Here is a 24,134-nt window from a genome sequence, read left to right as displayed (position 1 = left end):
TCTGTACCTCTGAAATACTTGGGCTTGATTAAGCACTAAGATTTCAAACACTTCAACAGTGAGTGCTGTACAAAATAAAGAAATACAAATTGAAAAGTTTTATAGTAATTCAAGTGCCATATCACATCAGCCCTTCAGGAAGTTTGAAGGGGACAACGAGACAGTGCTAAATGAATGCGGAAATTAGATGGTTTGAGAGCCGCAGTGGCCAGGTGTCAAATGTGATTTCTGGCATTTAATCTGATGCTTATGGATGCCACACCCTGCCCCGCCAATCTCCTGAAACACATTAGCACACACACCCACACACGTCCAAGACCCATTCCTTACCTCAGTGGGGCATCAATCCCCACAGCATATGCACAGACATCATTTACCCTGAAATGTCCTCCCCAAGATCAATTACACCAACCCTTTCCTCCATCTCAGCATATACAGTTGAAGTCGGAAGTTTACATACGCTTAGGCTGAAGTCATTAAAATTCATTTTTTAACCACTCCACAGATTTCATGTTAACAAACTATAGTTTTGGCAAGTCTACTCTGTGCATGACAAGTAATTTTTCCAACAATTGTTTACAGACAGATTATTACATCTTGTAAAATTCCAGAAAATTATGTCATGGCTTTAGAAGTTTCTGATAGGCTAATTGACATCATTTGAGTCAATTGGTGGTGCACCTGTGGATGTGTTTTAAGGCCTACCTTCAAACTCAGTGCCTCTTTGCTTGATATCATGGAAAAATAAAAATAAATCAGCCAAGACCTCAGAAAATAAATTGTGGACCTCCACAAGTCTGGTTCATTGGCAATTTCCAAACGCCTGAAGGTACCATGTTCATCTGTACAAACAATAGTATGCAAGTATAAACACCATAGGACCACGCAGCCGTCATACCGCTCAGGAAGGAGACGCGTTCTGTCTCCTAGAGATGAACGTACTTTGGCACGAAAAGTGCAAATCAATCCCAGAACAACAGTAAAGGACCTTGTGAAGATGCTGGAGGAAACAGGTACAACGGTATCGATATCCACAGTAAAACGAGTCCTATATCGACATAACCTGAAAGGCCGCTCAGCAAGGAAGAAGCCACTGCTCCAAAAACGCCATAAAAAAGACAGAATATGGTTTGCCACTGCATATGGGGACAAAGATCTTACTGTTTGGAGAAATGTACTCTGGTCTGATGAAACAAAAATTGAACTGTTTGGCCGTAATGACCATCGTTATGTTTGGAGGAAAAAGGGGGAGGTTTGCAAACCGAAGAACACCATCCCAACCGTGAAGCATGGGGGTGGCAGCATCATGTTGTGGGGGTGCTTTGCTGCAGGAGGGACTGGTGCACTTCACAAAATAGATGGCATCATGAGGAAGGAAAATGATGTGGATATATTGAAGCAAAATCTCAAGACATCAGCCAGGAAGTTAAAGCTTGGTCGCAAATGGGTCTTCCAAATAGACAATGACCCCAAGCATACTTCAAAAGTTGTGGCAAAATGGCTTATGTAAATGGCTTATACACTTTATGTAAAAGTGTATGTAAACTTCTGACCCACTGGGAATGGTGATGAAAGAAATAAAAGCTGAAATAAATAATTCTCTCCACTATTATTCTGACATTTCACATTCTTAAAATAAAGTAGTAATCCTAACTGACCTAAAACAGGGAATGTTTACTCGGATTAAATGTCAGCAATTGTGAAAAACTGAGTTTAAATGTATTTGGCTAAGGTGTATGTAAACTTCCGACTTCAACTGTACATCACCCTCTGAAACAGAGCCATTTAATCCGCTCTACTGTGGGAGGTGGCTCACTGTACTACGCCCCGAGAGATCAGAATTGGAGTCAGAAGACATAAGGCCAGTTACAGTAACTTTGTTGATAAGATACTGTGGTTCGGGGGTTCAGTAAGACACATTCATCAAATCTGAATTGAGTGTCTGTAATCGAAAATGACTAAGCATAAAGGGACAGGCAGGGGAGTAACTGGAGTAGAATGAGTTAAATGTTGTCTGGTCCGATAATTATCAAGACTCTAATTGTAATTTAATAAGCCCCCTCAGCCTGTCTTCTAAATGTCAACTTCAATGAAACTCAGCTGATTGTATGTTACTCTATGCTCGAACTCTCCAAGCCCTTACTTTTCCATTCTACAACCCTTCACGTTGTTTTTTAAATTGTATTTCAGTACAAGTCCAAATTAAATCAGATGTTTTAAAGAGGAACTGAAGCGAAAAAAACAACTTCTCCTGGTCATACTAGACCAACAATTGACTAAAACATGTAAAAAACTATAACTTTTGGCATTAACCCAGTATTTTCATGTGCTGTCTAAATCGAGTCAATCCGAGAACAGACAGCGATTTGCAGCGAGTTGTTGACACCTCTCGTGACAGGCGAAATACACCAGTGTGGGTCCCTCTTTAAATTCACACACTGAGCAATAGTTATTTTCTCCTTAAAGGTAGACTCTGGGATATGTCATCACGCCTGTGAAAACAGAGCAACTTTCATCAAAGATATTGCAGTGAAGAGCATCCTTTCGTTTTACTGCCCATCCTGTTAAATGGCAGAGCACATGCGCTAATCGCATTAAACTCGACAGTGTAATCATTTCCTCCCTTCTCTGAAACGTTTTTGGTTTGGATTTGGATTTTTGCTCTGTCGCAACACGCTCTATTCTTTAGTCTGTTGCATCTCTGGTTTTGAAAGTCTCTGGCAGCATCGCCTCGCTAGTTTTGCTATGACATAATATCTCTACCTTTAGAGTTTACCTTCAACCCAAAGATCTGTCCGTTTTGATTAAATGGGGACATATGGCTACAGTAATATAACTGAGAGGAATAGCAGTAGCTATGTTCTGCACCACGGGCCACAGTCTGATGATAGTGACAGGTACAGTACATCAGAATTTAACAAAGAGGTTCACTCAGCAAAAAAGCTCTAGCGGTCAGACATCAACATTACAAGGCCAAACCCTTATTGGTTGCTTTCATTTCTCCTAGGACAGCTCCACATCTAGGACACAGCCTAGGCCCTACACACAGCCTATGCCGTACACACAGCCTAGGCCCAAAAGAGACAACAGGTGACATTTGTAGTGTATCAAATTGTGGAGATCATTACACATCACACTCGGTACAGTGCACTGTTTAGTTTACTGAAGATAAGATAACTTATTGCTGGCATCTCACAGACAATGTTGAGAGTGGTATTGATAAATCCCCTTGTATTGTATTGCATTCAGCGCTGTTTAGCAGACAGAAAATGTGTATGAGGGAATTGTTAATGGTTGAGTATAAATACACAGGCTGGGATTAGGGTGTAAGACTCTCCTCCATTATACTGTACTCACTATTGTAATAGCCAGCTTTGACTGCAAATTAACTCAACTCTCCTCTCTCCTTCTCTTCCTTCCATCTTCTTCTGCCCCTTTCCTTCTGATCACTCTATCGCACATCCAGCAGACTTAATGAAATGGCTTCTTTTTTTTTTTTATTACCCTGGGCTTCTGCTCTGGGTCGATACAATCAGGTAAGAGTTTGTCCTGCTTGGTTGACTTGACAGGGATCCAGCAGAGAGACAGTTACTCCGGGATATTTATGATATCAAGAAAAATATGGATGATCAAAATATATCCTCATCACTATAATGTATGTGTCCTCACATGGACTGACATGATGATTTTAAAAAATGCAGCCGGACAGGTATGTTGATGATGATGAGTGTGTGGAAGTATGAATGACGAGAGGGATGGGTAAAGGGGGTTGTGCAGGAGGAAAGCCAAAGAATATCAGCAGAGGAAGAAGTTGCACTACTGGTTTTCCTTTGACCCAACACAAAGTCATGTTGTTGCATAACGTGTGACAAAGCGTGTTTGAAAATCCCTCACCTTTTGCATTTCACTGGATACTTGTATGCATGTGACAAATAAAGAATCTTGAATCTTGCCTTACTGATACTGTCCACTTCAACCTGCATAGCTGTGGCCTTACGAAACAACCACTGATTATGTCCATGACAGTATATGGACTACCACTTAGGATAGTTTGAACGCCAACATCACTAGAACCATATTGATTGGTAAAAATGAAATCAGATTAGACCCATAGCTTCACTTTCAGACAGTGTCCAGAATTTCATCATGATTCTTTGCAGTGACCAGAGACATAATGTCAATACTTCATTACAACGTGGTAATGAACAGTTGTATTCTTCTAAACGATGTGGAAATGCAATCACTCATTTTCCTTTCTGTGAATAACTGATTTGGAATTGGTTTCAAAGAGTAGGCTTTCCACTTGAGGTTATTTGGCATAGAGCAGTCAGAAAGCTGGTAGGGAAAAGCACAGAGGAGTGCAGGGGGAGAGGGAGAGAGATGAAGTAACACTGTTGAGATTACACTCAGGTTTCAGTAAAAACACTGCGCATTTCTAACACACTTACCTGTGGGCTCGAAATGCACACAGGTAAGATGAAAACCGAGAATGGAGCTACAGGTGTTCTAGCCTTCCGCTCCAGTGCTTATTATGCCCCACCCTGTGATGTGTCAGCACAATGACTTCATCCCCAGATGAACACTGGGTGTGGCCAATAGGAAGTTATTTCTTTCCCTCTAGGAACTTTGACCTGTGTGTTTATCAGAGAAAGGGAGGACTGATTGTTCCAGAACTGAAGTCAAGGAAGCAAGGAGAAACTTTTACTGTCAGAGGCGTGAAGTGCCTGCTTGTTTTGGGAGTGCTTTGAATAGCCTATAGTAATAGATACTGTAGCAATGGCTTCTAAGAGGAGAAACTTAAAGATCTGTAGGCTTGAATGTAGGATGTAGGGGAGGGAAACAAGACAGTCATTCATTAACCACAAAAACAACACACAAATAATTTTAGAATAGACAAGAGGGACGCACTCTCCCTGCTCAGCATTAGCTCTAAATCATCATATTCCAACTCTAGTGTAATATTACAAGCCCCTAGAGGGACAATGGAAGCCAGGGGAACATATGAGAGCACACACCAAACACACTGTACTGTAGAGTAGACACACACACTGTGTAAGCACAACTCCCTAAAGAGACCAGACGATTGTTTACCAGCCTCTATGCATCTCTACTACTGAGGATCACCACAAGTGCTTGCTCTCTAGCCCAATTCTCCTCTGCTTTTAATTTGTCGTTTGAGGCTACATTTTTACCGTCTTTTCTCCCCCGTCTCCACAATTCAGTCAGTGGGACGCAAACACTGACCCTCATAGCTCTACAACTCAACATTTGAGTTGAGACACTTCTGATGTCTAGAGTGGGGAAATGTCTGTGTGGCATGAAAAATCTCTCTCAATATTAACAAGAGTCTCTTTGAAGTCAGTGGCAACAGGCATTTTAGCACCCAATTACTAAAGCAAGGTATTGGTCTAATCAACAATGCATGGAATAGCATTACAGCATTATCTCTCATATCTTTCGACATTTTGAAAATTAGATGTTAACAATAGATGACTGCTTCCATTTAGTAGCAAGCACTCCAAGTGCCAGGAAGCATTTGTCAATATTGTACACAAAGTATGAGGTGAGGGTTAGGGTTAGGGCTAACTTACTCAATAAGACCCAATAATATCCCGCTGAGGGCCACATAAACACATGGAGCTTTAACTCATTGATTTGACAATCCATTCAAGCCTTTGAATGAGGGCAGGTTTAAGTTATAGGCCTAGTCAACCCCCCCCCCCCCCCAACCCAAACGGTGGGAGGTTAGGGGTTAGTAGAGACTCAAGATAATCCTACTCTACAAGGCCCAGAGCCTGACTAAACACAAAGAAACTACATTCCAGCAGCAGACCAAACACAGTCAGGGGGTAATTAGGTCTGTAATGCTATATCAAAATCTACTACATCAACTGCACATTATGCAATGTGGGTAACTAGAACTTGAGACTTGCTGAGAACATGACTGTGTAGATGAGTTCATATTGTCCATGGATGGCAGAGTGAGGAGGACAAATGTGTGGAAGTGTATTCAAACTATGCATGGACAATCAGAAAATGGTGTGTGCGCATAATACACATGCTGACTTTGTCTCAGGCGTAACACCAGTGGGATAAAGAAGAATTCATGTGACAGCTGGTTTCAGACTTCCAACCCAAAACAGATGGAGTTGTAGGATTTGTCTCGCTGCCTTCATTCTGGATTACTAGGATTCATGTTGGGGGCAGGAGAGTGTGAGAGGGGTGGACCAGAAGGGATGGGAAGAATATGAAAAGGTGTTTCAACTATGAAGAGAGAAGTGGAATTTCCAGAACACAAAATTAGGACTGATAAGTAGGGCTGGATATTGGCAAGGACCTCACGATAGAATAGGTATCATGATACATGGGCCACAACAATACGATACCATCTCCCCCCTGAGTAGGGAGGAGTACAAATAAAGGTGTGTCTCTGTGCATGGCTGCCCGGGATGTCACAGTCAGATTTCAGTCAGATGCCCTCAACAACATACATTGTTTACAGGACTGTGTCTGAGTTAACAAATGAAAGATAGGGGGAAGTACAGTATCTAGACAAGAATAGTCTAGTAGAACAACAATGGAAAACTGGAACTGTCAAGTCAGTTGATACTCACACACAAAATCCCTGTTTAACAATGTAACAAAGTAGGCGTAATGCATTCATGACCTAAAAAAAGTAGCAAATTTCCCTAAAAAATAAAAAGCTGAGTCTAAACACTCTTGAACCAAGACTCTTACAGAACAATAACATGATACCATCTTGCTATCTATCTTTACAGAAGCAGAATGTGAAAAGATAGATGCTAAATGGGATCCTTCACCTTTACCGCAAACATTTTAAATCTCAACTTCAATAGGGTGACTTCAGAGTTGGGTCATCTCAAGCATCCCATTTACCAATGTGAACCTGGACTGGGACTGGGGTCATGTGGACTGAGGTGGAGGATAAGCGGCAATAATGTGTTTAACCTGATTCTGTTTTCAATCCTAGATATTTCAGTCAAGTTATCTAAACATGACACCAATACAATTCGGCAACATGATATGGCTATAAAGACAACCAGTGAAACACTGATATCAGTTACAGCAACAACCATGCATTTTAAACCGCAGCCACATTGAATCGATGCATACCAAGGGGCAAATACTTATAATAACAACTATATGTAACTAAATGTAGGCTAATCATATGAACCATATATTTTTCTCTAATTACATTAGAACATGTTGAAAACATATTCACACAATCTATGGCATATACCATAGCATATCAATTCTCTGTACTGTAAACATTAGGCACTGTAGTGTACACTGTAGTAAATACACTCAGTCTCTGCTTTTGAATAACTAAATAGGAGATGCTTCATTCAATCTCAAAAATCAAGGGTAGTCAGAGACACATAAAATGGTTAAGTGCAGAAAGTGAAAGGCGGGAATCTGAAAGGACCACATTTGTGTATTGATGTCAGCTCAAGTTATTGTTTGATGTTCATCCAACTGTGGGGCCTCCTTGGTTGGCAAACCAGTGTTGCATAATGTGTGTTACTGCATAAAGCTACCTCCACAAATAGATTTATAGACAATAGAAATAGATATAGAAATACAAATAAATAATAGACTGTCAGTTACAATGTGTTACAATAAAAATGTATGAAAGATTTTACCTCACTCAACACTTTAAACTACCAAAAACTAATAACATTTTCATGTTATTACAGACTTTGAGTAATGGTAAACCATAAATCTATAGTAGGCCTATTATTTTCATTTTCCATGCCATCATAACATTGACAGTATCATCAAACCGAAGGCAATGCATAGGTCGCCACAGAGCACCGATACCTGACCGAAACGAACTTTCTCGTGCACCTGTCAGGCTGCAATAACACATCCTGAGCACAACTGCGATGGCGCTCGTGCTGATCATTTATGTACACTTGTCCATACACCTGCTTTAGAATAATACTGTAACTCTATTGAAGTCAATGAGATTACCTATTTTACTAACGCCACGCACATAAACACATTACTGACTTTGATCACGGAGAGAACAATGAACGAACGGGACATTTACCAACAACTGGCTTTGTTTTGACACTCACCTTTGTGTATAATTCGTTTACAGACATGGTCCAACACGAGCACTCCGCGTATCACCGAAACCACGGGAACATGAATGATTAGCCTAACAACCACACTGTACTATACAATATATCATAATTGTCGATAATTCCAAATACTTTTTCCATCAAATTACAAGTTAAACCAGTTTTCTTGCTCAAGATATTCCCGAATATTGTTGTCCATAATTGAGTAAATGTGTTCGCTGGCCACTTCCGAGCCTCCCCCGGACACGGCAGGTGTCCTTTCCCGTAGCTAATTGAGTTGTCGAACAACTCAGTTTTGCTCCATCCCGCTTAAATTCCACAAATATCCCACGTCCCCAAAATGCTGAAAATCATGACGAATTGGAAGCCAACCATTTAAGTGCCAATAGGTACAATTAATTCGGCAAAAGACTGTACAATTGTTGGAAAAACCACAGCTGTCCTGTACTTCCTCGCTGTTGTCTCCATGGACCCCAGTGTATGTCGACTGACGTTGAATTTACCGCATGGATTGTATTCGCAGCCTTTGCAGCACAAGACACCGTCTGGTCCAGCAGTGCACTACAACCTCAAAAAGAACTTGTCATATGAGACAGGTTTAGCGATCACTTTCCATGTACAATTGGACCATTAACCCTGTGTGATTTTCTTGAGAATAGGTAGTTTGAAGTCAAAACTACATGGCCAAAAAATCACTCGTAAAAAAAACCCATTTTGCATTAAATTGACCTATACCTGTGTACACAACATTGTGTTAACATGTTGTTAACGTATGTAGCCTAATAAGGTAGATACATTACTTTAGTCCTTAGTCAGTAGGCCTCATAACACAAACGTCTCAACTCTATGCAATTACAAAGCAATTTCTACATATACAAATACGTATTTGATTACCGTTTATGATTCTTGGAAAGCTCAATCCCTAGATGTTAGCAAACCATGATAGTATTAATAATGGTTGTTTATTTTCAAGTCCTCCACTGCATTACGTCCAAAGCAGTAAGGGTAGCAATCAACACAATCACAAAATCAAGCCAGAAGGCTATAACAGGCTATAATGTGATACTGTATCTTACCTTGCAGTACAGTTCATAATCGATCACCATCTTTTCACCAAAGCTTTTGAATTGTAATTCCCTAGATATATGCAGTTGAGCTTTCTGTTACACTATTCAGAGGCAGCAGTGATTATTCCATGTTCAGACTGTTCCAAAGCCACTCTTGTCAGTGTTTGGGAGTCAAAGCTTGGCTTGAGCAATATTTCAAACCTGCCTGAGCAGTAGACAGAAAAAAAAACAATATTAGTTCATCAGGCTATGGTTCCACTCCCTAACCACTCCTTCTGCTGGTATGGGGTGTTGACTGAGTTCACCTGCCAAGCTACCAGAGAATTGGACAAGTAGGCACAAACAAAAGGCCACCCATTCCACCTATTATAACGATTCAAAGGACAGAGGAATGAGTCTGGATGGTAGTCTGAGTTATCTGTTTGAAGTGGTTTCCATGTCACCATAAGAATACCTACTGTATACAATACATTCTAACTAGTACTGATAAGGAACAACCAGACAGTGAACAGGAAAATGGTCACTGTTATTATGAAATAAATAACATACTGGTTACTATGACAGACAGACATTTAGCCAGTGCTGTTGAAATATTTTCCAATGCAATCCATTTGGAGAGCTGTGAATACATGCCTCATTTTGCAGCAACAGCATAGGTACATTAGTTACTCAGTTACTCAACAGATGATCGTAATGTTGGGGCTAACACAGTGGGTTGATTTTGGGAGACAGGATTGAGGTAATTAACATGACTCAACTGGGTGTTTTCTCAAGTCGGTTCAACTGTCTATTTCATGAAAGAACAATACAGAACAATATATGAGGAATCTGAGCATAACAATAGACATACTACCACAAAAATCCAGTCATTCAAGTTGGGTGATACAAAATGCTTTCAATCCCATTCTGATCGCAATTTTGCTTGACAACCAGATTTTTAAGAGTGATATCTCTGCCTTCGATAATCATCAATTTATCCTATCCTAAAATAATAACACAACATGTTTTTTTTATTGCAGCTCTACCTACTAGACAAAATGTATATTAACAGCTATATTTCTGTTCTACTTGTCCACATACAAACTAAAGATACAATCAGCGAAAAATTAATTAAGAAAATAAGTTCCTGAAACTCAGCATCATGTGTAAACATATTTTATTTGCATTTAGTATCATTATGCCATTTTCTGAGATAGCAAATCTTCCATACAGTAGGTGTAAGAGATTAGAGTAGTTCCAGAGATATGTGTTTGTGGTGTGTGTGTGTGTGTGTGTGTTTGTGTGTGTGTGTGTTTCCTCCACAGAGCCAGGCCATCAGAAGGCCTCTTTTCTTCTGAAGGGGTGGACAGCTCTGGTGTGTGATGTGGGTCTGGAGAGGATTTCCTGCATCTTACTATTATACTGCTCCTTGTAAACAAGACCCTGCTGGTGCTCCTGCTCTGTCTGAACCCTCTCCTTATCACAAAGCTGCTGTTGGTGCATCATCTGGGCCAGCAGGTCCCCCTGGTACTCCTGACAGGCCTGTCTTAGACTGCAAGGAGAAAGCAGAGATATCTATGATTTTGAAGATTAAATGTTTTGCTCTGTGTGTGTGTGTGTGTGTGTGTGTGTGTGTGTGTGTATGATGAATGTCATAATACATGAGTGTACTTTGCGTACCGATTTTTCTCCTCCTCATCCAGCAGTTTGTTCTCCTGTATGGTTTTATTCAGCTCATTTCTTTCTTTGGCCAGCTGAGCTTGTTTCTGCATGTTGACATCCACTACGGATTCAATAAACAAACACACACAATAAATTGGTTATATAAACATTTCATTGTATACAGGAAACATAAGTGATAGATCTGCATACAGCCCCCTTTCCCCCCTTACATTTCTCCTGGATCTGCAAACGGCGTGTGTCCATCACGTCCTTCATCAGCCTATCCCTGGCCTCCCTCTCCCGACGACATTGCTCCGCCCTGCGAGCCCAGGTCTGCTTAAGCTCCGCCTCGATCAGCTGTTCCGTCTCAGCCTCCTGTCTCTTCTTTTCCTCAAGCTCATTGGCCAGGTACTGCTGGTACCGACTCTGCTCCTCTCGCAGCTCAAGCTGTGAAACAAACACACACACAGACACAGTTGTCCTCCTTTGTCTCAATCAATTTCTCAAGATTTTCTCTCTGACTCTCTGGTGCTGCTCTGTGAGAGAGGTTTGAGGTGCACGTGGAGGTAATAAGTGTGACAAACTACTCACACAATTATGCTTGACTGCCAAAATGTTATTCTGTATTTGTGGATTGAGTTTCAGGTACAGATTTTCTCAACAAGTTGTGACAATTGCTAAATGAGAGACAATGAGTTGTGAAAACGAGTGTCATTTCAGATGCTACAATAGTACACTTTCACAATCCCACCTTCCTTAGAATGGCTCCCTGTTTCTCATCCTTCTCCTCTGTCAACAGCTGTTCCAGGATACTCATGTCCAGGGCCAAGTCATCCTGCTGCTCCCTGGCCAGGCGCTTCATCTTCAGCCGCAGAGAGTGGTCCAGCTGCCTACGCCGGCTCTCCTGACCCTGGAGCTTCTGCCGACGATTTCGCTGCTCCTCCAGATGCAGCATCTCTCTCTGCACCCGCTTACACAGAGCGAGACAGAGGGATCAGTTAGAGATCATGAGGCAGAAACAAATAGATAGTGGTAATCCATACACTTCATATGTACACATTACAAATACAAAAGGGTTAGGGTTAATGTGGTGCAAAACTGCTGATCACCAGTAACTGGGCCTCCTCCTCTTTGAGCTGCTTGGCTTGCTGTCTCTGCTGCTCTGCCGCCTCCATCTGAACACGCAGGTAGGCCAGCTGCTGGAGGTTATTCTGGCGCTGCCTCTGTGATTCCTGGCCCTCCCGCTCCTCCTTGGCTTGCCTGTCACTCTCCCACAGCTGAGCAAAGAGCTGCTCCTCCTCCTCCTCCTGCCGCCGCACCTCCTGCCGTGTGCGTAGCTGTGCAGCCCGCTCTGCACAAACCTCGTCCTGTCTGTGCCTCGTCTGTGCAGAACGCAGCTCCTCACTCTGCTCTCTGAAACAATTCCATTATTATAGATCACCAACTTGTATAGAGCTTCTCACTAAAATACTCCCTCTCTTAAAAGCAGGACTGGACTAGGGAAATGTTGGCGAAGAGCAATACCCTTGGATAGTGTGAATAGTGAGAAGTGTGTTACTCTACCTGAACAGCTGCTCTAGCTTGTCTGCAACAACTTGCTGCCTGTCACTCTCCCTTCTCTCCCGTAGTGACTTGGCTCTCTCTCGCATCTTGGCTTGTCTCTCCAGCACTGTCTCCTTCTTGGTCTCCAGCTCCCTCAGGAGTTCCTTCTCCTCTGCTTCCAGCAAATCACGCAGCCTTAGGGGATAGGATGATAGACAGGGCAGAGGCATGTTGCAATACCTAATTTGATTGGATTACCATGACTCAACAAATAGATTCAAGTCACAGACCTTTCCCTCTTCTCATCAATGCTCATCTGGTACTGCTCCACGGCATCATGGACCCGCCTCCGGATGGTCCCTAATACAATGCGGCGGTCAGAGTTCTTTTCCCAGCGCGTCTTCAGGTCACAGGTGTCCTGATACTTGGTGAACTCCAACACCTTATCCCGGGCTGCCTCCTGTTTTCTTCTCTCCAGGATAAGGTAGTCTGGAGGTCTTGACGAAGGGAACCTCGCCCTCTGGGATATGTTCGTGAATGTTTAGCAATCATGGGTTAGGGATGTGATCAGGACAACATAAATAGAAGGAAAAATAAGATATTGATGTTGGGGATAGGTACATTTAACAAGGAAAAACATCCATAAATAAATATGTTTAGTCTGCCTAATTGAACAACAGTAAGGGTAAGTTTAGCCTGTTTTTTTGTAGAGCAAAAAGCCTGGCTACTGTTCTTTTGGTGTCTTTCAGAGCTGACATGACTTACCACAGCAACTGAATGCGGCGTTGGTCCGGTGAACTCGCGACATTGTGGCTTGGTTCTCTGACTGGTTAACATTTTGGAATAATTAATATTAACTTTCCCCCTTCTTCTAATGACTTTACATTACTCTTTCAGAGTTGTTTCACACGGACCTTGCTGACTCGTCTAGACCTAACCTGTTTTGTGTTCGCTACTTAAATATTACCATAACAACCACAAACAAGCTGACGCAAGGACCACAACCGACACGAATGTAGAGAGACCCCTGCTGGAGGATGTTCACATTCCAAGTCATCAGTATCAAAAAATGTACACAAGTGACCCAGTCCAGACAGTAAACAGTGTTATTGATTTATATACGTGTTATTTAACCCTACGCAAACACGAAATGTAGCGAAATGTTTTTCACATTTTTTTTTTTTTTTACATTCTTGATCATTTGATAATAAGTTACTTTTTAATGCTTTTAAACTACATAGGATACAGTGCAGTAGACATTTCCAACTTGTGAGGGTTGTGTGAATTTAGTTAGCTAAGCAGATTGAGTGAACCATTGTACCACAAAATAATTCAAGCTAAATCAAAGCAATCATTCACTGAAAGCCTCTACAGCTCAGAGGGTGACTGACATGCAACAGTATAATATGTGCTCCGAGTGGATAAAGTTCATGAATCTGACAGCAAGAAGTGTGTGGAGCTGGTCGGACTGAAAGACTCTGCTCCTGGAGAGGTGCTTCCTTTTCTAGACTGGGGACTGTAACCCCTGAAGACTCTCTCCAAGTCTGAGGTGGCATTATGAGGTTCAGGGTAAGGGTGAGAGAGATACCTTACATGGGGCTGGTATCCCACAGACTGTTCCATTGGGTTGTATGAGGGGTTCTTGATTTCTGTGACTGTAACAAATGGAGTGGGGAAGGAGGTTGGGTGGGGAGGGAGGGAGGTATAAGGTGCTGGAGGGAGGGAGGTATAAGGTGCTGGAGGGCTCATGTTCTGGGGCTGGTTGATGTATCTGTGAGACAGAATGTCTGAGTCTGTGTTGAGGAGGGTGCCTTCCTTCTGGCCTCCATCATTCTCTACATCTTCATCAGACGCTTCTGAGTCACCCCCAACAATATAAATGTTACTGTGAGGACAGAAATCCTCATGGACGGGCATTTGATGGGCATTTTCAACCTAGAAAACAGGTCAAGAGAAATCCAGTCAAATCAGTATCCATAAAACCATATGGATACATGAACAATATTGCTCTCTTTATGGATTATGTATAGCAACTCTGCCTAGGCAGCAGCTAATAGGGATCTGAATAAAATCTGAAAAAATACAAAAGAAAGAATGAACAATAGTATTGCTAAAAGGCCGGTAACAACTTTGAGAAGCATTGGTTGGAGAAGAGTAAAAACACTGAGACTCCTGTATCAAGTAGCTTTATAACACAGCAGGAGAGAGTGTTAGTGTGGACCCACCACTGGTGTTAACCAATCATCCCTCCATCTTGGCTCTGGGATATCAGGATAGCACTTCTCTTTCACACTATAGGAAGGAAGAATAGAAGAAAATGAAACTTGTAGGTGCCAATTGTACACTGTCTATCCAGAGTGTTGAATACCTTTGTAAAGGCTGTAGATCAAGGCAGAGGACTCAATCGCACAACTCAGGACAAAAGCTTAATCCAAAAGAATAATAACTCCAGAAAAGAGTTCGGTACACAGGTAGACAATTCATAGGGAGGCAGATATCCAAAAAGGGGGTAGGCAGGGGCAAGGCAGGGTATGGTACACGGATAGTCAGTCAAATAGGAGGAGGATAATCCAATAGGGAAAAGGCAAAAGACAAACTCGGAAAAACGAGAGGTAAGGTGAGAGACACAAAAATATATAGGGAACAATAAATGAATAACATGAAACATTTTTATTTTTGTGTTCCTCACCTTGTCTCTCGTTTCAGACACTTCACCACCTGCCCTTGTGTGTTTCCTGTGTGATTGTCTACCCCGCCCTGATTGGCTTCACCTGTTCCTCATCATCCTTCCCTGTGTATTTAATCTGTGTGTTCCCCTGACTCTGTGCCAGTTTGTCTTTGTACCTTTGTGTCATACGTCCCAATAATGTCCCAGTTATTTTTCTAGTGTTAAGTATTCCTGGCTTTTGATCTATGATTGGTTTTCTTGCTTTGGCTCTTTGCCTACCCCTTATCTGCCTTTTTGAACTGCCTACCTGTGTACCGAACCCTGCTTTGCCGACCCCCTTCCTGGATTATCTGCCTACCCATTGACTGCTTGCCTGTGTACCAAACCTTTTTGAAAGTAAGGATTATTCTATTGGATTTAAGTTTTTGTCTTAGTTAGACATAATTTCACAAAGAATGTCCAAAAGAAATAACCATCATTGCAAACATTTCCCTACCGTTTCCTGTTCATGTAGCATAACACTGTGACCGCAGTGAGCAGACAGGCAGTGACACCCAGGGAAACGAGGACCACCATGATCAGCTGATCATCTGGTGAATGGAGTCAGAAGGTTAAAATGTTTTTTTCATAATCTTTTCATAATTATTCTCAGTTTCATTGTGACTAGAACAGCAATACGAATGTACTTCAACTGAATAGGGCATACTCAGTAGGTTCATCTGATAGGTGACAGAGTTCTCGCCGCCCTCCCCTACTGATGTGAGTGCTTTCACAGTGAATGTGTAGGAGCTGATATTCAGGTTTCTCACTGTCAAGGTCCTGGCTTCAGGGTTGTCTAGCATGATTACAAAAATATTTAGAAAGAAAGTGAATAGAGGGAGAGTGGTGAGGACAATGTTATATATTCAATTCATTATCAAATTTGTCGGAAGTTATTTTTGCTCTTCACCTTCTCAAGTGTGATGTCATACCTGTACGAATGTTGAAAAGACTCGTGTTGGAAGGACGGGAGTCATCAATATAGTAGATGATGTAACCACGAATGAACGCCCTCTGATTCTTTGGGGGAATACCAGTCCAGGATATCTGAACATCTGATGAACTAACCTGTGTTGCTTTCACAACGGGAATCTTTCCATTTGGAACTAAGTGCAGGGCGAAGGTAGAGAGGGATGGGTCAAACATCATAGGGAGGAGAGTGAGATGCAGGGGGACAGATACAACACATTCCAGGTTAGACAACACTATTGACAACCTATTACTCTAACCGTATACCAAGACTGCTTTGAATGTACAGACAACTTCTCTCCAAACTGTTTTATGAGGAATTCTGGCCAACACAATGAAGTCAGAGGAGTGGATCCTTACAGCATTCTCTCATGTAACCTTCCCTCCTCTCTAGTAGCTGAGGGGGCCCATGAGTACATGCATAGATGGATAGCATGTACCGCACCCCCTCTTTAAAGCTTGCTGTGAGTGAGAAATAGAGGCAAAGACAAGGACACGTGGGTTAAATATGCACATTCTTCATGGACCAAACTCTAAACACGCAAGCATTTTTGAAAATGTTTCTGTTCTCTTACTACAGTTTGTGTCATCAAAGATTTACTAGATGCAAAAAACAGCTATATGGGGGGGGGGGGGGGCGGGCAACAGATAACACGCACCAATAATGAAATACACAACATCTCTTAGAGTTAAGAGAGTTCTGACCATACCTTTGGACTTCCCCTCACCTGATTGGATTCTGGCCTGTGTTATACCAGCTGGTTGCTTCATCCAATCCACACTGCATTCACTGTATGTAGGACACCAATCCACCACATAGCCACAGGTAGCGTTGGGGCTAGCGGACCAGGAAAGGTCAAACCCACCATTGCTGCCAGTCACTTCAATGGAGCGTATCGCTCTGTCTGAAAATATACAACATCCTTTAGAAAGCCTAAGTATTCACAGTCTGTTAACTCTTGAGATATATTGGTGAATGTAGGACACCAATCCACCACATAGCCAAAGATAGCATTGGGGCTAGGGGACCAGTCACTTTCATGGAGCGTATCGCTCTGTTTGAAGTGTGGCAAGTGAGTTTAAACTGTCATTGTTGCCAATTGATAATTAATGGAGAACTCCCTCTCCTCTTCTCACCTGGGAGGAACCTGGGACCAGTGATGACTGAGGGAGAGGAGCTGTAGTTAGAGTTCCAGGCTGTAACTTTGACAACATGCTCTTCACTGGTATTTCCAAGACTAAGCGGAACACTATGGTGGGGTGGATGGATGATCTTTTCCCCTTTCTTATCTGAGGACCTTCCCCAGGTCACAATATAGTCCTTGATCTGCCCATGACTCTGGTTCACTGAGAGAGGCTGAAGAGGAACAATAAATATATAATATTACATAATACATTTGATCTTATAGATGTCTTGATTGGCACCCCAGTCCCCCTATGTGCTCCATATGAACAATATAATCTTCAATACTTACTTTCCATACTACAATGGTTTGGTCACCGTTGATCTGCATCCACACATCTAATGCTTCAGGTACTGAGGGAAAATAAACACATGACATCATAAAAAGGGGATTGTAGTGGAAGTTGTCATCTTGTGGTGACATGGACTTGGTGACAGGGACTTGAAGGACTGCTGCTCTGTGATATTGTGATGTGGAGTTGAATCTTGGGGGTCAATCTGGTACAGGGATGGAATGTTTTATAGGCTCATCATTCAGGTGTATTTGGGATGGTTACTCACTGTCCTCTTGGGTTTGGAAGGTGCTCCTTTTGCTCCAGCTACCCCATTTCCAGAAGTGCAGTGTTGATCCACACTGCACCTGCACTGTGTATGTCTGAGCAGGGGCTAGGCCATGTAAAACTACAGACCGAAGACCTATTCCAGAATAGTTCCTCTATGAACACAATGTAAATGAGTTAGAAATTACAGTCTCCCTGGGAAGAATTTGGTTGTCCAAAATCTAGAGTCTGTGAATGGGTGAACTATTGTAGGTGTTCTAACTCACCATGTCAATGTACCCACTGCTGTTCAGTTTTACTTGGCACACCATTGGTAGTGTACTGTACCGCGGCTTCTCCCAGCTCCACTGCACACTGGCATTTCTGGCATTAACATCTGATGTCATTACTTCCATGGGAGCCAGCATATGCACTGGAACAAGAATAATACAGCATTCAAACATTCAGTCTTACAGAACTCAAGACAATTGAGGCTCACAAAGATCATTTCATCATAGCGTCAACAGTGTGTGTCATCCGATAATAGAGGCAGTAAAGCAATGACCTCTGGGGCCTTACAAAACAACAGGCTGAGTTAGAGGAATGGTACAGTAGATATGAGGAGTAGATGTACTATATTACATCATACATCCGCCGTAGATTGAAAACCCATCTCTTCAGGCTACATCTTAACAGTCCCTCCTAAAGACCGCTTCACCCTCACTACCCCCCCTATACTAACCCTAACCCCAACCCTAGAGACCTCTTCATCCCCGCTACCCCCCCTGTATAAGTTCTCTCCTGCTAATAAAATAAATTAAAAAATTGTCTTATGATGACTGATGGATAGATGATTCACTTACTTAAACAAATGTATTGTTGTAAGTCACTTTGGATAAAGGCGTCTGCTAAATGCCATGAATGTAAATGAATGAATGAATGAATGTATGTTTCACTGTATGGGGAGTTGCTGTCACAGGTCTGTACCTCTTTTATTGAGGTCTGCTGTGTCTTGGAGCTCCAGTCTGCCAAGTGGATTTTTAGCAACCAACGTCCAAATCCTTTCCCCCTGATCCACCTGTACTGGTTGGGAGCAATGTCGAGTTGTTTCTTTTGGGCACGCTCTGAAAAGTGACGGGTATGGATAGAGAATGTTACCTCCTGTGATTAGGAAATTGACCTGGTAAACGTCTTGTACCTGCTGAAAACCCTTATTGTCTGACTATGCTAATAAGCAAGTCTGGTAAGCAAACCCGTTGGACCTCACATGCGTTCTGCGTGCTTTGGGTGACAAAAATGATCATAGATGTGGCTAATGTGCAGATGGTTCCACACTACAGTATACCTTCCATTGAGGTGATAAAAAGTCTGTCTCTCTGCTGACAGGTTTGTGGCTCTCCCTATGTCCCAGTGACACTCCACTGACTCCAGGTCCCGGGTCTCACACTCAAGCTTCCTGTCATCAGGGGGGTCTGGGAGGGGACACGGTTAGAACACCACCCAACTCAGTAATCACAAAAATACACATCAATGGACTATGACATTGTCTTTGATGATTACACGAAAATCATCCTGTGTACTGCATACTTTCACAAGCTACCGGTACATTTTCAGTGTTTACATATATAGCATACTTGTGATATTATATCTATAATACTGTATATTCATGACTAAAATAAAACCCAAGACATTTAGTTGTCAGGCAAAGGTTGGCAAGGAAGAGGATTACAAGAAGTTGTACTCACAGCCAGCGAAAACACAGGTACCAAATGCTATTGAGTTACAGATGACATTAGTGCAAGTCGGAGGAGAAGGGGACTTCAGGTACACATTCAAGGCATAGGTATGGTTACTGATGTGATCCAGGGACGTTTTGTCATATTTGGTTTTGTCATATTTCATGTATTTAAGGCTCTGCTCTGGCCCCAGAATGCAGCAGAAGGTGAAGTTGCTGCCGACCTTGACCACTCTGCTCCTTGGGACAACCTTTGGATACTTTGATGGCACAAAGCCTGCAGAGAAGGAGAGGGTTAAAGAGGTGAGGGACAAACATCTGTCTAAGAAATCCATTTCCTTCTTGGAGTTTGAACGTGTTAAACAAGATTTCTCAACGGACTGAGAATGACTGAATAATTAAGAAGACATGTAGTAACGAGTTGATTAATTAGGTGATAGATTAAGGGTGTATCTGTATGTTCTTTGTTGTGTGTCACTGTGTGTGTTTGGGTGTGCCTGTAACAATCCCAGCCTTGATTAGTGCATGACATTCATTATTGGGACTATTCTTAACCTGCTAGCTGACACAATATCTGTTTAGTATGTGTGAAAGCATGTGAACTGAAATATACAAATGTAAAAACACTAACCTGTGATGGTCTGGAGGTGGCTCCATTCACTGGTGTGGTTCTGGTACTGTGAGCGAAGCCTGACTGAGTGGGAGGTGCACTCTAAGGGTAAAGGGGAGGTCCAATTCCAATGATGTTTAGTTCCAGTCTGCTCTGGTCTCACATCCACAGTATCCTGTATGCACCCAGAAATAGGCACTTTATATTTGTTTACAACTTTGCAATGCAAACTGTTCAGTTGTGATAAGAGGGTATTTGTGGTAAATGTTACCTCTAACACTTACATGATGTACTTCCTTCATGTTGTCTGTTAAGAGAACCTCCACATAATAGATCAGTTTGTCCTGTAGTCTGTAGGATGATGGGTCATCCTCCCATGTTATGGATATCTGGTCTAAAAGGTCCTTATCCACCGTCACATTCTGTGGTCCAAACAGCAGCACTCCTGGGGCTACATGAATATGTCTGTTTTACAGTATGCATGACTGCTCCATCATCAACCCATTGATAAATTATAATTAGGATAAACCCCTTGATGAATGATAATTTTATAGACTCCTGAGACTCACCATCTAGGCAATTCTTTTCTTGGATGCTCATGAGGAACAGTGAAGCGCACAACAGCCAACTGACCATTATGTCACTCCCATAAGATAAGATGTCTGTTTATGGGAAAAATTGTTTACGACATAAATGTCTCCTGTGACTGATCAAGAACAGCATCTTTGCTCTATTCCACTTTGAACTGTGAAAATAGTGCATATGTAATTTCTCAATCGATATATTTTATCTATCTGATTTCATATTTTGATACAGCCTACCTACTTTAGAAGTCAATCAATCAAACAATCGTGAAAAGTCAAGGGATAACCAGCAAGAACAGTTTTAAGATAACATTAATTTCATTCGTTCATTATCTATACAGGATTAAACATATTTCAAAATGCCAAATGCCCAGTTTTATAAACAATACATTGGCAGTTTTAATTAAATATGCAGATCCACAATTACATAATTCGTGTTCATGTAAGAAATTATACATTATTCACAGTGTTGGGGATACTAGTACATGTAGTCATTTTAACTGCATTTTGCAGTAGCTTGGTGGTAAATTATTTATTTTGCCATGTAGCGCTGTATAAAGCTACTGTCACTACATTTTCCAAAAGAAAACTTAGGAATTTAAATCAGCATCTCTACATGTATGGCAGCCATTCCATTCCAGTGTCTGTTGAATTCCAATACAGGCACACCTCATTTTACTTAATGAGGTACTGATTAGGTGATCACCTGAACCAAATCTTATTTAATGAGGAAAAGTATAAAAACCACTGCTGTGGTCATCTTTATCCTCTTGCAATAGGACCACCTGGATGGCAAAAACAGTGCAAGTAGTACCTCAAAAGTAATTGGAATAAAAATATAACTATTGACCATTGTTGTGGAAAATACATTGATAGAACTGTTTTCAGGTTATACACTTTCATATGACCGATACATCTTGTGTAAATACTGTGATTACATTTTCTCTTGCCACAACTCTAAAGTTCTATAGCCATTGTTCTGAGAAGTACTGTATAATTTACCATATGAACAGCGGTGGTTTCGGAGGGAGTGGTGAGGGAGAGCAGCAATGGGGGGACAGACATATCTTGCCGATAGGTGTGAAATGTTGAACGCCGATTGATCAGTAAGAAAGCGCCGATTGATCAGTAAGAAAGTCTCCCCATTGTTCATTCTCTCCCGCCCTCCCTCACATAAGCACGAGCCCATCAGCCGATAGCCTTGGCGGCGCCTACCATTATGTTTAAACTGTATAAAAGACAACCATGATAATCGCCTCGTCAGACTTGTGCTGAACAGACCCCCGGATCTATGCTGGGCTGCTGTTACGCTTTTGTCTCTTGTTTGCAAGGAATAAATACCGGACTCGGATATTGTGGCTACTCAGGACTTGTTTCTTGATTCGTAACTCCGAAGAGCTGAAGTACAGAGTGGTAAATCCTAGACTTCCACCACACCATGCCAAAAGAGTTGAAAAGAAAAGTTTTGAGTGAGGAAAAGAAGGGTTAAATTCTGGCTTTACTGGCAGAGGGAAATAGTGAGTGTCAGGTTGCTTCCATTCTTAAAATTTCAAAGACGGCGGTTCATAAGAACAAGGTCAAGCAGCAGACATTAGGGACAACAAAGCTACAGACAGGCAGAGGGTGAAAACTAAGGTCATCTTCTCTGATGTTTTCAGCTTTGCCCAACACCTGGTCATCTAATGGTTAGACTGAGACATGGAGAGACCTACAAGCCACAGTGTCTCGCACCTACTGTGAAATTTGGTGGAGGATTGGTGATGTGATGGGGGTGCTTCAGCAAGGCTGGAATCGGGCAGATTTGTCTTTGTGAAGGACACATGAATCAAGCCATGTACAAAGTTGTCCTGGAAAAAAACTTTTGGCCTTCTGCCAGGTCAATCAAAGTGTGGATGGAGGACCACCAGATCAAGACCCTGTCATGGCCAGCCCAATCTCTGGACCTGAACCCCATTGAAAACCTCTGGAATGTGATCAAGAGGAAGATGGATGGTTACAAGCCATCAAACAAAGCGAGCTGCTTGAATTTTTGCGCCAGGAGTGGCATAAAGTCACCCAACAGCAATGTGAAAGATTGGTGGAGAGCATGGCAAGACACATGAAAGCTGTGATTGTAAATCAGGGATATTCCACCAAATATTGATTTCTGAACTCTTCCTAAGTTAAAACATTAGTTTTGTGTTGTTTAAAAATGAATATGAACTTGTTTTCCTTGCATTAATCGAGATCTGAAAACAACGCATCTTTTTTGTTATTTTGACCAGTTGTCATTTTCTGCAAATAAATGCTCTAAATGACTATGTTTGTTTGGAATTTGGGAGAAATGTTTATAGAATAAAACAAAAATGTTCATTTCACTCAAACATATACCTATAAATAGTAAAACCAGAGAAACCGATAATTTTGCAGTGGTCTCTTAATTTTTTCCAGAGCTGTATTTCTTCCTTTAGGCCAACTGTCTTCGGTCTCCCCACCTTTCTCGCTCTCAGTGATTTCAGAGTGTTTCAGTCGCACGCTTTCAGTCACATAGACTGGTCATCTTTCACGTTTGGATGTAGTGAACTACTTTCTCATAGAAGCTTTAGTTTGACAAACTATATTTCTCTCAAGTGTAGTTCAACCTTGTAAAGTAATTGGTAATTTAGTTAAATACATTTTCAGAGTAGCTTCCCCAACACTGATTATTCATTTTTATCATTTAAAAGGGGCTCAATACACTCCTAATCCATTCAAAGTGAAAGGTCAATCTGAGACAGCAAAAACATTTAATGGGCACTTTTTTATCGCTGTAGATGAGACATTTAAAAAGTTCAGATCAATCTGCCCAATCTGTGATAACGACCTATTGTACACTGGCAGAGATGCACATATAAAAAGCACTTACATTACGCTACGTCTTGTAATCGCAGTCCAGCTGTTTCAATACGAAATTATTCCCGATAAATGGGAGTCATGATCCACTGAGCACTGACTGAGCACGGGGCGTGAGTTTGACGTTTGAAGAGGAGGTCTTTACCGTAACAAATTTAAAAAAAGAAAAATAGAAAAAAATAGAAAAATAAACAAATACAATTGTTTGGTATCTGGATACGTCTGGAATGGGCCATATTTTTTCGGAATATATTTTTTATTTATCCATATCTTTTATTTGTTATACTCGGCCGCATCGAGTGCTTCCACGTTTTGATTGTAATAGATTTTGTGAAATAATCATTGGTATAAGCCTACTACCAGTGTATGGTAGCCAATCATTTCGATCAAAATTACATTTTCATAATGTTACCATTATCATAGGCTACCAACAGCAGGCATCTATCAGTGTGATGCTATTCACTAGTGGTTAGTAAAATGAAACCTCAGGCCCTACAGGAAATGAAAATTACATTTATAGAAATCCTAAGTCATACAGTAGGAGCCAGATTGCATCCATGGTTTGATTCCTCACGGAT

General features: G+C 41.6%; 3 protein-coding genes across 5 annotated transcripts in view; all 3 read right to left on the bottom strand.

Annotated features, from left to right (window-relative positions):
• myo5b (myosin VB) overlaps positions 1-9,325 on the bottom strand; it is a 47,677-nt gene extending 38,352 nt beyond the window's left edge. Inside the window, exon 1 of one of the 2 annotated variants that reach the window (XM_083670325.1) lies at positions 9,185-9,325. In XM_083670325.1, coding sequence (XP_083526451.1) covers positions 9,185-9,214 — 30 coding nt within the window. In that variant the 5' untranslated portion in view covers positions 9,215-9,325. Of the gene's footprint in view, positions 1-8,102; positions 8,579-9,184 lie in introns of those variants that run through there. The other variant, XM_083670326.1, reaches the window with a different exon arrangement.
• A 1,057-nt stretch (positions 9,326-10,382) lies between these two features.
• cfap53 (cilia and flagella associated protein 53) lies at positions 10,383-13,209 on the bottom strand. Of its 2 annotated transcripts, none has more exons than XM_083669489.1 (8): positions 13,124-13,209; positions 12,649-12,878; positions 12,380-12,553; positions 11,926-12,229; positions 11,568-11,786; positions 11,047-11,263; positions 10,835-10,937; positions 10,383-10,706 (listed from the first exon to the last, which is right to left on the bottom strand). In XM_083669489.1, exons 1-8 carry the CDS (start codon positions 13,193-13,195, stop codon positions 10,490-10,492), a joined length of 1,536 nt encoding a protein of 511 aa, XP_083525615.1. In that variant the 5' UTR covers positions 13,196-13,209; the 3' UTR covers positions 10,383-10,489. The 2 variants fall into 2 exon arrangements, with proteins under 2 accessions (XP_083525615.1, XP_083525616.1); XM_083669490.1 differs by having other exon boundaries at positions 10,521-10,696.
• Positions 13,210-13,467: 258 nt separating this feature from the next.
• Positions 13,468-23,674, bottom strand: LOC310805147 (leukemia inhibitory factor receptor-like). The gene is made up of 18 exons (XM_083670716.1): positions 23,570-23,674; positions 20,671-20,763; positions 20,386-20,552; positions 20,123-20,276; positions 19,502-19,768; positions 19,102-19,228; positions 18,744-18,880; positions 18,044-18,189; positions 17,779-17,932; positions 17,510-17,571; positions 17,172-17,391; positions 16,763-16,939; positions 16,395-16,496; positions 15,998-16,171; positions 15,733-15,861; positions 15,523-15,616; positions 14,584-14,650; positions 13,468-14,293 (listed from the first exon to the last, which is right to left on the bottom strand). Exons 2-18 carry the CDS (start codon positions 20,735-20,737, stop codon positions 13,787-13,789), a joined length of 2,751 nt encoding a protein of 916 aa, XP_083526842.1. The 5' UTR covers positions 20,738-20,763; positions 23,570-23,674; the 3' UTR covers positions 13,468-13,786.
• Between the last annotated feature and the right edge of the window lie 460 nt (positions 23,675-24,134).

This window comes from Argentina silus (assembly GCF_951799395.1).
Source record: "Argentina silus genome assembly, chromosome: 5".
NCBI lineage: Eukaryota > Metazoa > Chordata > Actinopteri > Argentiniformes > Argentinidae > Argentina > Argentina silus.
Note: the sequence above shows the minus strand (reverse complement) of the source record. Positions and strands in the feature narration are given on the sequence as shown.

Bases quoted from the DNA above. Each gene is read 5' to 3' on its own strand.
- LOC310805147 (XM_083670716.1), bottom strand. From the start codon at position 20,737: ATGGTCAGTTGGCTGTTGTGCGCTTCACTGTTCCTCATGAGCATCCAA. The intron at 19,229-19,501 runs GTGAGTACAACT...GTCCCCTCCCAG, and splicing joins TACCTGTGTTTTCGCTGGCT to ACCCCCCTGATGACAGGAAG. The intron at 14,651-15,522 runs GTAGGGAAATGT...TCCTTCCTATAG, and splicing joins TGCTACATGAACAGGAAACG to TGTGAAAGAGAAGTGCTATC.
- cfap53 (XM_083669489.1), bottom strand. From the start codon at position 13,195: ATGTTAACCAGTCAGAGAACCAAGCCACAATGTCGCGAGTTCACCGGA. The intron at 12,879-13,123 runs GTAAGTCATGTC...AACATATCCCAG, and splicing joins CGCCGCATTCAGTTGCTGTG to AGGGCGAGGTTCCCTTCGTC. The intron at 10,938-11,046 runs GTAAGGGGGGAA...TTGAATCCGTAG, and splicing joins TTTGCAGATCCAGGAGAAAT to TGGATGTCAACATGCAGAAA.